The 16,712-nt window shown below is 34.9% G+C and overlaps 1 protein-coding gene and 1 long non-coding RNA gene across 7 annotated transcripts in view; one reads left to right on the plus strand and one right to left on the minus strand.

The window, feature by feature from the left end:
* The window catches only part of LOC139977744 (uncharacterized), an 831,623-nt gene that overhangs the window by 227,623 nt on the left and 587,288 nt on the right, over positions 1-16,712 (minus strand). For 4 of the 6 annotated variants that reach the window (XM_071987329.1, XM_071987325.1, XM_071987327.1 and 1 more), the window contains exons 9-11: positions 12,029-12,064; positions 9,182-9,246; positions 6,428-8,684 (exon numbers count right to left, since the gene is read on the minus strand). In XM_071987329.1, the coding sequence (XP_071843430.1) occupies positions 9,199-9,246; positions 12,029-12,064 (84 nt within the window). In that variant the 3' untranslated portion in view covers positions 6,428-8,684; positions 9,182-9,198. Of the gene's footprint in view, positions 1-4,753; positions 8,685-9,181; positions 9,247-12,028; positions 12,065-16,712 lie in introns of those variants that run through there. The other 2 variants (XM_071987324.1, XM_071987323.1) reach the window with 2 other exon arrangements.
* LOC139977776 (uncharacterized) overlaps positions 1-16,712 on the plus strand; it is a 226,329-nt gene that overhangs the window by 186,141 nt on the left and 23,476 nt on the right. The window lies entirely within an intron of this gene.

The following is a 16,712-nucleotide window of genomic DNA, read 5'->3' on the forward strand; positions in this document are numbered from 1 at the left end:
AATATCAAGAAAAACCTTGGCCCCTCCTGCCATGTTTTTTCCCGTACAGGCCTACAGTTAACACTAGCAGCTTGCTATTAACAGCTTGCGCAATCTCAAGATCGGTGCGCAATTATTGGATCCTAAGAACGCGCAGCGCAATCTTAAGATAGCGCAGATCGGTAAATCGCGCGGAACATATATATATTATATATATAACAGGCAATACACAATAGACTCATAGGCAGTGTGAGGACGATTGTAGTAACTGACTGCATTTATAGTTTTTATAGATAACTGTTATGGTACCTGTAGAGTTTGTCAAATTGTATTTGCTTCAAATAAGGTTAGGTTGTACTGTTTACGCGACCTGCCACGCTAGGGCTACAACGCAACTGTCAAAAGGCGCTTAACTAAGGAACGATAACCTCAGTGCAAACTACATACATACTACATAAATTGGAACAAACTTCAAAACAAATTTAGGATAGGGAATGTTTTAAATCATGATCATGTCAGTTTCCAACTTGTTAACGGTGTTATTTTATAAGCCGTTAGTGTATGCCAGTTAGCCCGCCTCTGCTCTGCACTTTCTTGTCTGAGTCAATTTGTAAAAAAATAAGTTTACTAGCATGTTTGCTTGAGCTTGCTGTATAGCTTGTGAAGACTTGGTGTGTTGGAAAAATGCTCGAAATATTTTTTATCCGGAGTTCAGAGGGTACAAGAGCGTTACGTGTTTTTTTGTCACTTCAAAGTAGGAGTGAATATTCCTAGCTTATGTGTGTGTTGGTGCATGGTTTGTGAAAATTGGTGTCTATGAAACAGCTTCATAAGAGGAAACCTCTATACTTCAATCTGAGTATAATGAAACCTTCGGTTGCGAGTAAACGTCTGTTTCATATATCAATGTATATCACTTAAAATCTGTTTTTATCATCCAAAGCGTTCAATTGTTGAATTACTTTTTATTAGCTGATGATATTTGATATTTGTGTCATACGCAAAACCTCTATCAAAGTGAGCTCTCTACAGTTTACGCAGCTACGATTGAGACATTTCAGATCATGTAACTGAACCGGCTTGGTCGCAATATGGCTAAGGACTAGTCTGTACTGAGCGACACACACTCCTCAAATAACGTTTTGTGAATTAGAAATGCAGATATCTTGAATTCAATTTCAGATATCTCGAAATCAATTTCAGATATCCGAATTAGAATTTCAGATATCTAAAATAAGAAACAATTTAAGATATCTCAAATTCCCGATTAAATGTTAAAATGGCTTTCCATACGCGCGGTGCACTTCAAGCTTTTATGTGCTTTGGTGAAGTACTAACACATCACGTAAAAACATGCACATTAGTGAATATTGCTTATTAAATATGAGATTTCATTTCGCATATGCAACAATAATATTTTGGAACAAAGGATATCATATGGTATGGTAATTCGTTTTATCCGACTAAACAATACAGTAAATTAACTAAATTTAAGGATCTAATTTTATTATGAATATGTAAATTGGAGTTGAAAAAATTGAAAAAATATATATAAGTAATATGCTAACATTTAAAATGGATAAATCACTATAAATGCACGTATGTACAACCCATGCAGGTACTATACACTACCTGTACAGTCTACTGTACAGTACCTGTACAGTCTACTATACAGTACCTGTACAGTCTACTATGCAGTACCTGTACAGTCTACTATACAGTACCTGTACAGTCTACTATATACAGAACCTGTACAGTCTACTATACAGTACCTGTACAGTCTACTATACAGTACCTGTACAGTCTACTATACAGTACCTGTACAGTCTACTATACAGTACCTGTACAGTCTACTATACAGTACCTGTACAGTCTACTATACAGTACCTGTACAGTCTACTATACAGTACCTGTACAGTCTACTATACAGTACCTGTACAGTCTACTATACAGTACCTGTACAGTCTACTATACAGTACCTGTACAGTCTACTATATACAGTACCTGTACAGTCTACTACACAGTACCTGTACAGTCTACTATACAGTACCTGTACAGTCTACTATACAGTACCTGTACAGTCTACTACACAGTACCTGTACAGTCTACTATATTACCTGTACAGTCTACTACACAGTACCTGTACAGTCTACTATATACAGTACATGTACAGTCTACTATACAGTGCATGTACAGTCTACTACACAGTACCTGTACAGTCTACTATATACAGTACATGTACAGTCTACTATACAGTACCTGTACAGTCTACTATATACAGTACCTGTACAGTCTACTATACAGTACCTGTACAGTCTACTATACATTGCCTGTACAGTCTACTATACAGTACCTGTACAGTCTACTATACAGTACCTGTACAGTCTACTACACAGTACCTGTACAGTCTACTATACAGTACCTGTACAGTCTACTATACAGTACCTGTACAGTCTACTATACAGTACCTGTACAGTCTACTATACAGTACCTGTACAGTCTACTATATTACCTGTACAGTCTACTACACAGTACCTGTACAGTCTACTATACAGTACCTGTACAGTCTACTATACAGTACCTGTACAGTCTACTATACAGTGCATGTACAGTCTACTACACAGTACCTGTACAGTCTACTATATACAGTACATGTACAGTCTACTATACAGTACCTGTACAGTCTACTATACAGTACCTGTACAGTCTACTACACTGCCTATGAGTCTATTGTGTATTGCCTGTTATATATATAATATATACATATATATCTCTTGCACTGCAGACCACAAAGTCGCACCACGAAGGATACAATAAGCCAATTACTCAGTCATAGAAATGAAACGATACATACATTAAGTTGTGAGACACATTATAGATAAAGTTTATACATACTATTTACCGGTTTCACTTAATTTCTGTCGAAGGTCATCTGTGGTCAGGCGGGACCAACACATGTTTCTAGAAAAGATTGGGATTAACTTGAAGAGAAAGTTTAAATTTAAGGCTCGCAAAACGATAGCGACACTTTTTTCTTAATCTCAACCGCAACTGTACCTGCCTCACCTGTTTTACCGGAGAGTTACTGTATAGCCTTAACCTTCTGTGTGACCTTGACGCATGACAGGATAAGAGTAAGAGGTTGAAATAACAAGTTAGTACATAGACTACATGTTACACAGAGATAACACTATTGACAATATTTATCTGATTAGTTTTCTTTTATTGCTTCCATTGACATTACAATATCAATACATATCAATAATTTCAATATACGATTCTACGATATGAAATTATGATATATTAACATATGGATGGGATAAATTGAGTGTAATTGTATCACAATGAGAGATCTGGATCGCCTCAAAGGGAACAAGCGTGTTTGGTTGCAAAATTTATATATTTGTACAAACATGCAGAATAAGGAAGATACCAAGTACAATTAAAAGGAAAGGAATAATTATTTCTTTAGAAATATCTAATATCATAAACAGATACTGCAACGCAATGATTTCTTCCATATTTATCTGTTAGTCGGTGTTGGTATAGTTAATGTACCTATATTCAGTTATGCGGGACGGGGGTTGAGGAATATTGGTAAACTTTATGGCTTCATAACATCTAATTGCGTTAATGCAAATACGACAAAAAACTGAATTACAATGAATAGATCATGGATATGCATTAATCATCAACCAGTCCCATTAATAAGGAGAAGCAAAATAATGATACAAGAAGAATGAAAGATATGTATGGAGAGCCGATCATTGCATTTAAGGTTAATGTTAAATATACAGAACATTATCTTCGTTACTAATATGTTAAAGTCTTACTATAATACGTCAAAGTCACATGTTCCTATTGTCTTTAAAGCAACATCATTAGAGAACAAAATAATCGAACAAAAACTGGATTAAAAACAAAACATGTCATTGTTATCAATTAGTGTCATCTCTAAGACAATGTTTTAGTATAATTTTGAGTAACACAATCAATGGTTTAACGGTAGACAGCCAGCCATTGTTATTATGATAATATTTAACAATATTCTTCTAATATTCACTATATTACGCGTGAGTAATATCAAAGATTGATTCATAAAATAGAAAAAGGAGTAACGAAAGGAAGCAACTAAATCTTAAAAGAAAGTAAAATTAATAAATGGATTAGTAGAATGCAATCTAATAATTAATGACTAAATATAACAATAATTAGAGTAAGTATTAGATGCAGTCTTAGAAATGTTATAAATCGAAGGAAAATATTGGCATATAAAGAAATTAAAAGACCATCTGAAATAAAATGAAGCCATTAGAATCATTTATAAAGTGCATTAAAAAAACAATGAAAGAATTAAATGAAGAGTATATATTATACAGAGCCGATCTTTGTATTTAAGGATTACTTGATATATACATAATATTATCAGCTTTACTACGACGAAATTATGTAATGCTAAAATAATAACTTGTTAAAGTTCTGCTCATATACCTTATTAAAGTAGACTGTTAATGAAGCAATTAATGAAGACAAATGTAAAATTTCAAAACTTACTCAAATCTACGAGTTTTGTATCTTTACAAATATGCAAGAAAACGGTATCTCCAAAATTAAAATAAATTTTTGTCAAATGCGTACGTGACCTAATGTGACTTGCTCATCGATAGTTTACCTCTCACATAATATTACAATGATTGATAGCTTACCTATCACATAATATTACAATGATCAATAGCTTACCTATCATAAAATATTAGAATGATCGATATCTTACCTATCACATAATATCAAATATGATCGATAGTTAACCTATTACATTATATTAAAATGATCAATAGCTTACCTATCATATAATATTAATATGATCAATAGCTTACCTATGGCATAAATATCACAATGATCGTTAGCTTACCTATCATGTAATATTAAATGATCGATAGCTTACCTATGACATAATATCACAATGATCGATATCTTACCTATCACATAACATTAAAATAATCGTTGCTTTGATTCCCCTTTAGTCTCACAAACAAGTTGAAACTTTAAAAGATGCAGTAAACTAAAACACTTTAAGGAAAAATTGAAATGAAAAGTGAAACACAGAGAGCATACCATTGCATATAAGGCTTACTTAATGTACAGAACATTATCAGCATTAATTATCATAATCAATCTTGTTAAATTATGTAAGCTCACGTGATCATATTGTCTTAAAAAGCTAAGGCTTTACTTAGGACTATAATAACAACGTAGGGTAAATGAAGCCGATAAAATATTAACAAGAGCCCAACGGTCATTATGGTTCCTTGGTAAGTGGAATATTAAAGTGTTTTATGCCATGACTCATTATCATAATAGTTATGCCTACATGTACCAGCTACTAACCAACAACTTTATTCGAAGTTTGGATACAATCAGATATACTTAAAGGTTGTAGAGTTCTATAAAAAATGTTGGCCCTTCCCGAAAATTGGGCCCAATAAAATGTTGCCCTAAAATTGTCCCAAAAATTCTGGCCCAAAGAACTTGTCCCAAAATGCATTTGAGTTGAAAATAATAGTTAAACCCTGCCGGCCCAAAAAATGGGCCGGAATTATTGGGGTCCAGATGGCCTACATGTAGCAGCTATTAACCAATGTTTACCAAGTTTAGCTTCAACCCGACTGACGGTTGCGGTGTTGTTGCAATGGAGAAAAAATGTGGGCTCAGATGGTCCCAAAATATTGGGCCCCAAAAATTCGGGCCCAGAGAAGTTGCCTCACAAAATGCATTATTAGTTGGAAATAAAATTTGGTCCACCAGCTCAAAAATGGGTCCGGAATTTTAGGAGGGCCCAGACATTAACGAGCAACTGTATACCAAGTTTGGCTGCAATCCGACTTCGGGTTGCGGAGTTATTGCAATGTAAAACTGTACGTTTGACCCCATAACCTTATTAATATTCATAAGGTCAGCGCTACAAAAATTGGGCACACCTTCTTACTATAATACATCTACATAACAAGTATGACAAATATGCATCACTCCGTTGTTGAGTTATCACGGACCCAAGCGAGTGTCACAGACGCACACATACACGCACACGCCATCACCATCGCATATATTCCTTTTGTCTTCGGTAGAGAATCAAAACTTTGTATGCACTATGTGTATTTTGCAATTAATGGATATTATCATCATCACATACCAAAAGGAAAGTTGGGATCCTTTCTAATCCAAAGTCAAATTACGGAAGTAAAAGCATAAGAAAAATGGAACATTTTGCCGTCAGTGTGCAACTAAAACATCACACTTGTTTGCTTCAAGTTCACTTTTGGTACAATCTGTTACAATCTCAGCTATCGATATCTCCAAAACGTAATGTAGGAATTGGATACACATTTCACCAGTATGCTTAGTATATGATTCTCTTTAATAAGTCTAATGTAAATGTTCCTCTTTCCTCTTTAAGATAATCAACGTTACAGTCTCATTTGAGTCAAACATAACCAACACTTCAACAGACTGTTTTTCAAAATGTAGCCAAATTTAAGAGTAAGCAAATGAAAAATAAGAATATGATATCCATTAAAAGCCCTAAAAATAATAGCAACCTCTATCTCATTAATTTCTTGTTATCATACCTGGAGGGATTAAACTGATTGCGCATGATCAAAGCATCCTTAACTTGACTGTTACTAATGAAATGTTAGTGTTAACAACTAATAGAAACTTTGCTATGTTTCTTTGCCTGTAAACTATTTTGAGCGTTCATGTTATATTCTTCGTGCGCTGATGGGACCAGTCAATACATCAAATAGGATATGACGTAAAGTTAATAACAATAAACTTAATTATTAAGATGATGATTTGAAACGGACAGATTATAAATCAATAAAAAAATAATAAAGCAAAAATTAAAATAATAATTAAAGAATACAATGAAAAGTATTGACCGATTAAGTTAAGACTCAGTTACTTACCATACAGAATATACATTTGTTATTTCAATCATATGATATGACGTCACAGTTATGTCATCTAATTGTAATCAAGTTAAGAACAATAATACATTGGAACCGACAAACATGAAGAAATGCTGACTTAGAAAAAAAACCATATCACAGATATTAATTAATATCACCTCTAAGTTCTTGTAGTTCAATTTAATAACACAATGGTATTGTAGATAACCACTGAATGTCATTTAGTCTTTGCATTGACACAATTAAGGTGACTCTACTCTTGTTAGACATTACGTAACCGAAACGTCACAGTTTAAATCAAAATGTAGTAAAAGGATGAACAAAGATAACGTGTAATCATTCACTCCTAGTTACCGAGTGTTTGTGGATACATTATGTACAGTTTAAACCAAAGCATTCCAAACATGTCTGCGTAAAAATAGTATAGAAATATTAACAGAATCAGGCTTGTAATTAATTTTCTGAGTAGTAAGGTGTTTGTCGGGGGGGAGGGGGGGGGGGGGGGGTTGGGAGGTGGAGATAGGGGTCTGGAATTGGGATGAATCATAACATTACATAAAATTGGACCAATAAAGGATGTTATACCATGCACACGAGAAGTGCGTGGAACAACCTTTTCTCTTTACTTCCGCAATTAACGAAGACTTTGTAACATATTGGGGTGTAAAATACTGTACATAACCATTTAATTCCCATTCTAAAGATTAACGTTTTGGTGGTGGTGCAAATGAATACAATAACATCTACTTGATCACCAATGTGGTGGGTCAGTCATCTAACACCTCCGACACCCCCTGCCCCCGCCCGCCCGCCCCTCCACATACACACAAAGAGTATAAGATAAGGATTGTACTCTCTTTCTTCCCTCTCTCAATAGTTGACATCAAAGAGACAAATATTCCTATACTGATGACGTAGTGGGTGATGGATGACGTCATTAATAGTTTATTTGGCTCTTAGTAATTAGAATTTGGCTTGAAGAGCAAATGAATTAAGAGTTAGAAAATAAAGTATTTGTGAGCAGTAATGTGGGTAATAAAACGTATGATCAACTTGTTGTAAACTTTACAATAAAATACTAAGTAGCCTGTATGACCATGTAAGATATCGAATCTTTGTTTGGAGTTCTTTGTAATATTTGGAGTTATTAACAGTTTACAACGTTAACTAGGTCTCTTGATAGGATGGAGAAAATGTACTAGACACCCCATCCCCTTCTTCGAAAAAAGAAAGAAAACGCTTGCAATAAATTCAAATTATGCATATTATCTGGGGTTAAACCCGCCTACTGTAATAGGTGGGTAATATATCTTAATTAATAGTGGACGAGTCTTTCATAATTACTCATTCTTTCTAACATGTAGGCTACTTCCCTGTCATCGTTTAGTTTTAAACTTCGTAAAGCTGAATTCAAGAGAAAAAAATAGTAAATTTGTTAATTGTATCTTAAACTTAGTTATCGGTGTGCACCATACTATATCAGTTGGCGGTGTGGATGGAGTCGCTGCCTCTGTCTTGAGAATATAGGCATTTGATGACGTCACAATAATACAAGACTAGTTGCATGTGTATTATACTGAAGCTCTATCTGGAACTGTTTGTACTATTTGGGAGATATTAGCAGTTTACAACCTAATCTATTTATTAGATCCTTTCTCACTGAAATTACTGCCATCAATTTGAGGATTGAGTTAATGACGTCACAGTCCTGCTGATGAACATGCATTTTGCATTGAGCTGTAATATAAAGATAATAAAATGATAAATATTAGGTTATATTGTATCATAATCAACGGGTCGAACAACGTGTACTACTTATTAGTAAAATAATGGGGAAGTGATACCTATAAGCAACCTCCTACTCCGGCAAAAGCGCCAGCAGTACCATGAGCCAACCAGTACTTAAACCAACCAGCTAAACAAAACACCGCGACACGGGAAACAATCCAACGATGCCTCTGTTAATGGAAGGAACTTATCACTCCTTTCCATACATTAATCAGGAATTTGCTTTGTGAAGGAAAAATATGATAAAAAACAATTATAGTTGAAGCAAATGATATTAGTGACCAGATAAAATTAGATAATCACAGATATAGGAATACAAATTCTGGTGTTCGATGGAGATAAATTTTAATATATTAAGATTTTACAACTAAAACTAGCAGACAATCACTGTTAACAAATACAATGTTAAATAATAAGGTAGAGAGTATTCAGCTGTATTGACTTACAGTTACTTGCGCCTTGCCTAGTTGAAGTTCGCCAAGCTCAACTGATAACTCATCTCATTGAATCCCTAAACAAGATTAAATATAAGTAATGAATATGAATAAGATAATACAGAAACAAAGATGATGCAGTATAGTAAAATGTTGTAAATATTCATCATATGCATCCATGTTAAAGTGTTATTTCAGATAAATCGATTCATGTCACATTAAACTTTGCATGTTTTCAAATATCTTGAAAATTGTTTTCCTGTTTATTATTATTATTAATTCTGTTTTTTTTTTAGGACATCTAACGAGTACGTCCTGCGAATATTTTAGAACTGAACATGATATACACATGAAGGCTAAATCCATGAAACCAAGGTCACTAATGCTGTGGTCGCTTTGATTCCATGTTTGAAAGGACTGATTTGCGAAGGTTGGATCCTATAGAAAAGTTCTACTATTTGCTTGAAATATTAAAAATAAGTATATAAGTAACAAACTTGAATAGTTTACGTCAACAATTATTAACTCATAACTCAAGGATCTAATCCTTTCCCAATCTATACAAGTGATTTCTGTGTAAACAGTATTACTGTACAAGAATCAGTTCAATTATCTCCACACCCCATCCTCTTCCCTGCCGGTAACCATCAAATGACATATTCAGGGGATTTCCCCTTGATACCACGATGACTCAATGAATGCAACCCAATGTAGTATCACACATTGGTGCGACGCAGGGAAATGTTCCGTCCTGTTTATAAGCTGATCCCGTCAAGCTGAGTAGCCATTTTCAATTGAGCTACAGGGTTTAACATTCTCATCAATTATGAAAGTTCGATAATTCCTTCGAACATTAATTTAATCGTTACAGAAACATATCCAGGTCACTCATCTCTCATTGTGTGCTTTTCCAAAGAATTCACAAATGTAGGAGACAAATCAAACTGGACATTGACTCACGTGATTATGCATTGCAAAGATCAATAGTTGGTGAAGGGTGCAGCATTCTTATGGTGTTAAAATGACCAGTATACTTCTTTCTAAAGGTAACCTGAGTTTGATCCATAAATGTGGTTTATTTATTTCCAGCTGGACCCACCCCTCACCCTTCTTCCTCTAGAACTTTGAAACCAATTCGATTAAACTTTGTTTAAAGGTTAAGTACAATGTTGGGTAGGCTGTGTCACTATCTGACGTTTATACTATTGTTCCTTTAATAAGGAAATTTAATGACGTCACCATTCTTGACATCTAACAGGATCGTTATTTTAGTTGCTTCTCTTGACCATTCTAGATCGGGTTCTGCTCTTATGTTTTGTTATGGCGGAACTTGTGTTATTTGTTAGCAACATTTGTTTTCAGTGGATAGAATATTAACAGTTTAGGCGTTAATTTTATATGCACATTATAGTGCGCAAGACAGAGTCTTGTTTGCTAGTGTTACCTTGTTCACGAAAACTATACAATTTAATTAACGATAAATCATTCAGATTTTAGGTCTATGGTGATTTATAAACTAGTCCCAATAACACAGGTTAGAAATGAACAGGGGGACGGGGTGGGGGGGGGGCAGGCGGACTCAGACCAATGTTCAGTGGGTCTGAAGCGTTGCCCTGTGAATGTTCCAACGGTCAAGTGCCAGCTTAATACCCATGGTCAGTGGTCTAGTTGGACCCGGAGGCATAGTGCCTACGAAGTCTAAACAACTCCTGATATCATGTTTTTTTTAAAGTATTTTGAATGGCGTCCCGGGACCCCAATGCGAAAATATACACAACTATGGTTGAAAATCACTGTTCCTCTCAAAATTATTCGCGATCATAATACACTGCCATCCCATTCCCACAGCATTCGGGCATGGTTACCATAGTACCAATGTCTGGGAACCTGTTGGTTTGCAGCTACAAGGCATATAGTAACATCCAAAATAAGAAATTGTGAGCCAGATTACTTTCCTAAAAGTTTCTTCCTAGATTGTTAGTTTCTCTGTACAGTATCAGTATAGCGATTCTAAATTAAAAAACGAAGGCAATACGGACGTTCAAAGGGAAATATGGCAGCTGTATATGAAAATATTGTTAAATTTGTTAGCGGTTTAAAGACGTTTAATATGCGTCCATGTTGCTGGTGGTGGTGGGGGGGGGGGGTGATATACATCTTCATCAAAGTTTGGATAACAAATTTTAGATTTAAATACTTTAGTCGGATGAATCCTTCCTCCCTCGGCCTTCAAACAATTGAACTACAAGCCGCTATTTTTCTGCCTTTCAACAGAAATACTTCATCACGTCAACTCATCCATCTTCTGCATGGTGACTATACAACCAAATATTAGTTATTACCACTACGCCCAAACAATCCAAGCTGTACGTGTAAGCTAACTAAACATTAATAGGGCCTCAGTCATTTAGATCATACATGCTATGAAAACAGCTCTTGTGTTAATTCTAGAAAAGGAAGACATAGTTCGATGCCAAAAAAAAAAATAAGAACATTGTTTGTTAGCTGGACTAGTCAGGTGTCTTTACATATAATGAAACAAATTTAAATAAAACGAAAGAAACAATAACCTTCTGATTTGGTGCTTGCGGAAGGAAGATTATTTAGGCCGCATCTAAACTTGACATTGAGAACAGTGCTATCATCATTACGAGATATAAACTTGTAACTGGCCTATCTGAATTCCCTGTTCCACTTCGATACACGACAATTATAAATCTTTTCCCCCTGATGAGACACAAAGTATAATACTCTTTTGTCTTATTTCTTTGTTTCACATTACCGTAATTAATACCTCTTTGTCTTTTATTAACATTATCGTTACTAATTAACAGGAACATGAATCTATGTCTCTCTTACCTCTTCTCCTGGTAGATTGCCATTGTAGTCACAGGCCTGAAAGGAAGAAAAATATAATATTCATGAGATTTTGAAAATGAATTTCAGGAATATATAATATGGCAAAGCAAAAAATGTATAAGATAGAATGATATATCTTCACAGATATCGCAATAAACTATTCCTGGCAGGTAAACCATACCTGTATTGAACACACTAAAGTCAATGTAGGAGACAGACTCGTCACTGTAAGATGCACGGACTAAATAACAAGAATATAAACATTAGTTTTACAGGGAAGACATACTCAGTTTTAAACCCGTCATCAAACACTGAGTGACTTCATCAAACACTGAGTGACGTCATCAAACACTGAGTGACGTCATAATGATGAACTTCTCACTGAGATGATCAGATGGATACAATGGACGACAGAGAAGATGACGAGAGTAGGGAAAGAGGGCAGTATTCAAAGATAGAACTCAGAACATCTTGGTTGGATCGACGTAATGCCCAAAATAAAGCAAAATATTGTTATGCCCACAAAGCAGCATATTGGTTACCTCCCCCCCCCGTCTTAGATGGAATATTTCTATCGTGTTGTTGATCGTGTAGAGATATCCATGAAAGTTTTGGAAATGCAGTTGTATGATGAACTCATAAAATAAGAGACACAAGGGAGAATTATATATAGTCTGGTAGAGATCTGATAACAATGAAAAATAATGAAATGTAATAAACCCTGCACAGATGTTTTTCTCTCTAAAGTTAACCCGGTGTGTGTTTTTTTGTTGAAAGTTTTTACATGTGCAAATAATCAGTTTCGCAATAGTTGACTCTCTCTGTCCAACTTAGGCTGGGGAAATTTAGACCAGGAGGCGACGGCCTGTAAGTTATGAATGACTATATAGTCTGTGTATTTAACCGATACTCCCTATGTGTCTATTAGACTAGTACAGGCAGAAACCCGCATGAGCTCGTCTTGCTTTGTATCTATGTATTAGCTGGACTCAGACCTGGTTTGGGTTGCTCATATCTCTCTAGAACTCTGTTCAGACTCGAGACTACCATATACTCGAACCTAGTGGTTGTCGGACTCGGCTTGGAATCAGGAATAATTTGACTCAACTACATCAGAGCGATTATTATACTATAACATACAAACGTATTGAATTGTTCTGGTGGAAAGAGTACTAAAAACAATAGGAACCATGTGAGGGTACAAGGCCAGGATGTTGCATTTTGCTATTGTCAGCGCTTGAATATAATTATTAATTGTTTAGAACTCAACCACATTACCAGTTACTTTGAACACCCCACCTCTTCTCCCTATCTGGCCCAGGCTCCTTCAATAACCTATTTTATATACTCATTATTAGTTATTCAAAAGACGAAAGAAATAATGCAAATATTTTAAACCATTATTAATTCAGATTCACCCGCGTTGCCATTTTTGTATCATAATTCTGCTGCTTATTAATAGTACTGTACATACAGAGGGTGGTACAAAACGACGTTTCTTGAAAATGAAATAAAAACCAAATTTAACACCTTTAAGTTGACCTATAATGTAGTCATCTCTACTTTAATTTTCAAAGTAAGTTAAAGTACATCTAATTGATGAAATCTACCTTAAAAATACACTTGTTTCTTTGTTTCAAGTTAAAAACAGATCTGCCGTTTCGTATGCTGGACCCACACATTCATATCAGTCACTTATATATACATTAATCTAAAAAATAATGAAATATAATCAATATGGAACCCTCATTACAACTGAAACTATTAGAACTGATTAAATTTACTGACTGTTGTAATACTGCGTACAGTGACGTCATAACGTAAAGATTCTAGAGATGAAAAGTATGCATCGATCTTTTCACCAATAAAACTTTTTTGACTGAGACGGTGTGAAAGAGAGACATTGCAAGCCCGATAGATTCATTTTGTTTGATAAGGATTTATCTGTCTGAATATTCTCTACTTTAAAATTGAGAATTTTTATTGATTCACAAGGCAATTACTTCTATAAGGAGAGCACATAGGGGTCTTCATGCGGAGAAAGAAGGACAAGAATAATTAGGAAATAGGACGAAAGAGCTGGAGTACGAGTGTGGAAGGGAGACTTCATTTAGTTTCATTCATTTGTACCAAACCTCCTATTATGTGTACCATACCTCATGTTATTTGTACCATACCTCATGTTTTATGTGTAACATACCTCATGTTATTTGTAACATACCTCATGTTATTTGTACCATACCTCATGCTATTTGTACCATACCTCATGTTATTTGTAACATACCTCATGTTATTTGTAACATACCTCATGTTATTTGTAACATACCTCATGTTATTTGTACCATACCTCATGTTATTTGTAACATATCTCATGTTATTTGTACCATACCTCATGTTATTTGTACCATACCTCATGTTATTTGTAACATACCTCATGTTATTTGCACTATACCTAATCACAAGGGTTTCTTGTATTGTACGATACAAATATCCTGGACAAATAACTCCTCGTCGTTGACAAATGAACGTTTTTTAAAATAATTATCGTTACTTCAGTATAGAAACCTAGCCACCCCCCCCCTCCATTAGAATATTTAAGGAAGTTGTTTGCATGTTTGATATGTTCATTTATTAATAACAAATCAAACCAGAGAAAGATTACGATAATTAGGCAATACGTGGCATTTTATGACAGATTGTGTTTACTTGGGTTCAAATTAACTGTATTAGAATATTGTCCTACAGTGCGCGGTGTGATTGCATTAATTACCACTTCATTAATGCGCACACATCTATCTAAACATTTACGATTATATAAGAGAGATTGAAAAAAAAACAAAGCTTAGGATCATGATAAAATAGTGATGAAAACTTCGTAATATTCTATAAAGGGATTTTCTAACGTATATTGTGAGCCTGACAGGTAGTAGACACTTGACAACATGTAACACTGCGCCCATTTCAAGAGTGTCGGGAAAATGAAGAACATATCTTAGATTAACGCTCTGTCCTTCTGTGACTTACACTGGCGGATCCAAGGGGGGCCAAGGGGGGCCATGCCCCCCCCAAAGGTGAGCCATTATACATAAAAAAAGCATCAAATTTTGACTTAGCAACCATCATTTCTTTAGCATTTAGCATAATAGAGTATAAAACCTCCTTTACAGCATCATTTGAACCTCAAATTAGCCTATATTTCTTTTCATTGGGGCGAGCAGCGAACATTTTCATGCCACGGGAAAGAATGAATTATCACCTACTATTCAATTTATTGATGTTACACACAAAAAAATGCATATTTCTCAGAAAATTTTGGGTGACAAAAGCCTTTCTAAGTGCCACCATTTTACATGAAGGCATCACCAGGATTCCAAAAAAATTCAAAAGGGGAGGGGGACACCCCATCCCCTTATACCCCTCCCACAGGACGGCGATTCGTGGCATGGACCAGCATTTGCCTTCTCAAGAGTTGGGAGCTATGTAAATGTATGAGCATGAGGATTTACAGTTTAACACCATTTTGCAGTTACAGGCTGGTTGTAAGAAATTTATAACCTACGAGAAATAAAATTTCTTGAGAAAGAATGATCCCAACTTTGTTTTATAAATATTTTAGAAAATTACACCTGAGAAACATTGTTTTTAGAAGTAAATTAACATCACCATTGTACACTTTTTTCGCACCAAATTGCATCTGAGGGCATTCAGCAATAGAAAATTTTCCAAAGGGGAGGGGGGCACCCCCTCCCCTTAGACCCCTCCCCCATATCACTCTAATGCCACTTTGGCCCCTCCCAAACAAAGGCCCTGGATCCGCCAGTGGTGACTTATATTACATTCTAATGTATCATAGCTCTCTAGTCTGTCAGTTTGAAACAAATGCATTAAAAAAAATCAACTGAATATTTATGTCAATATCTTAAAGTTAGAATATCAACTAGTTGAGTCTCTATAGCTATTCATACTGTAGCACTTTCATACATGTAAACAAACATGTCTTAGTCCGTAGCGACTGCAATGGAATACCTATAACAATATACTATATGACTATGTGCTATGTCTGTTACACCAGACCATCTGTAAATCAGCTTAGTCTGTATTTCAGACAAATCCCTCTTATGACATCGTCAAAAGTGATATGTCAGTGATAGCATTACTTATACCATTTTGATATCGAGGGATAATTGGATCACCGTTAACGGTGTATCAGAAAGATAAAATCAGATTATAAAATTCTCAAAATTATAATCTGTAATATTTACAGATCTTCCGTCAACTAATTATTCCTTTAAGCTTCTTGATTGGACAATTTCTATTGTATTGAGTAGACATGAACTATTCATATGGAACACGCACTGCATCCAGCACTTAAGGGTATTTTAGTTAAAGCCAATAGAAATTTGTACAATCCTAATATCTACCAAAGAATGGAATAAAGCCATTCAGAATTATTTGCTTTGCTTTTCTGTTAAGTTTATTCAAACAAAATCACTTTTTTTCAGAAACACAAGTTTTCAAGTATTATTAACCTTTTACTTTCTTATCTTTACGTTTATATTAATGTACATATTTTTGTATTTCTTAGTCTTTGGTTCCTTGTTTAAATATTTTATATTTATACTGGTGATAACGGAAATGAAATGAACAATATATTCGGCTTTTCTAATAGATTCTGTGGTTAGAT

The sequence above is a fragment of the Apostichopus japonicus genome, chromosome 12 (assembly GCF_037975245.1).
Source record: "Apostichopus japonicus isolate 1M-3 chromosome 12, ASM3797524v1, whole genome shotgun sequence".
In the NCBI taxonomy this organism is placed as follows: domain Eukaryota; kingdom Metazoa; phylum Echinodermata; class Holothuroidea; order Aspidochirotida; family Stichopodidae; genus Apostichopus; species Apostichopus japonicus.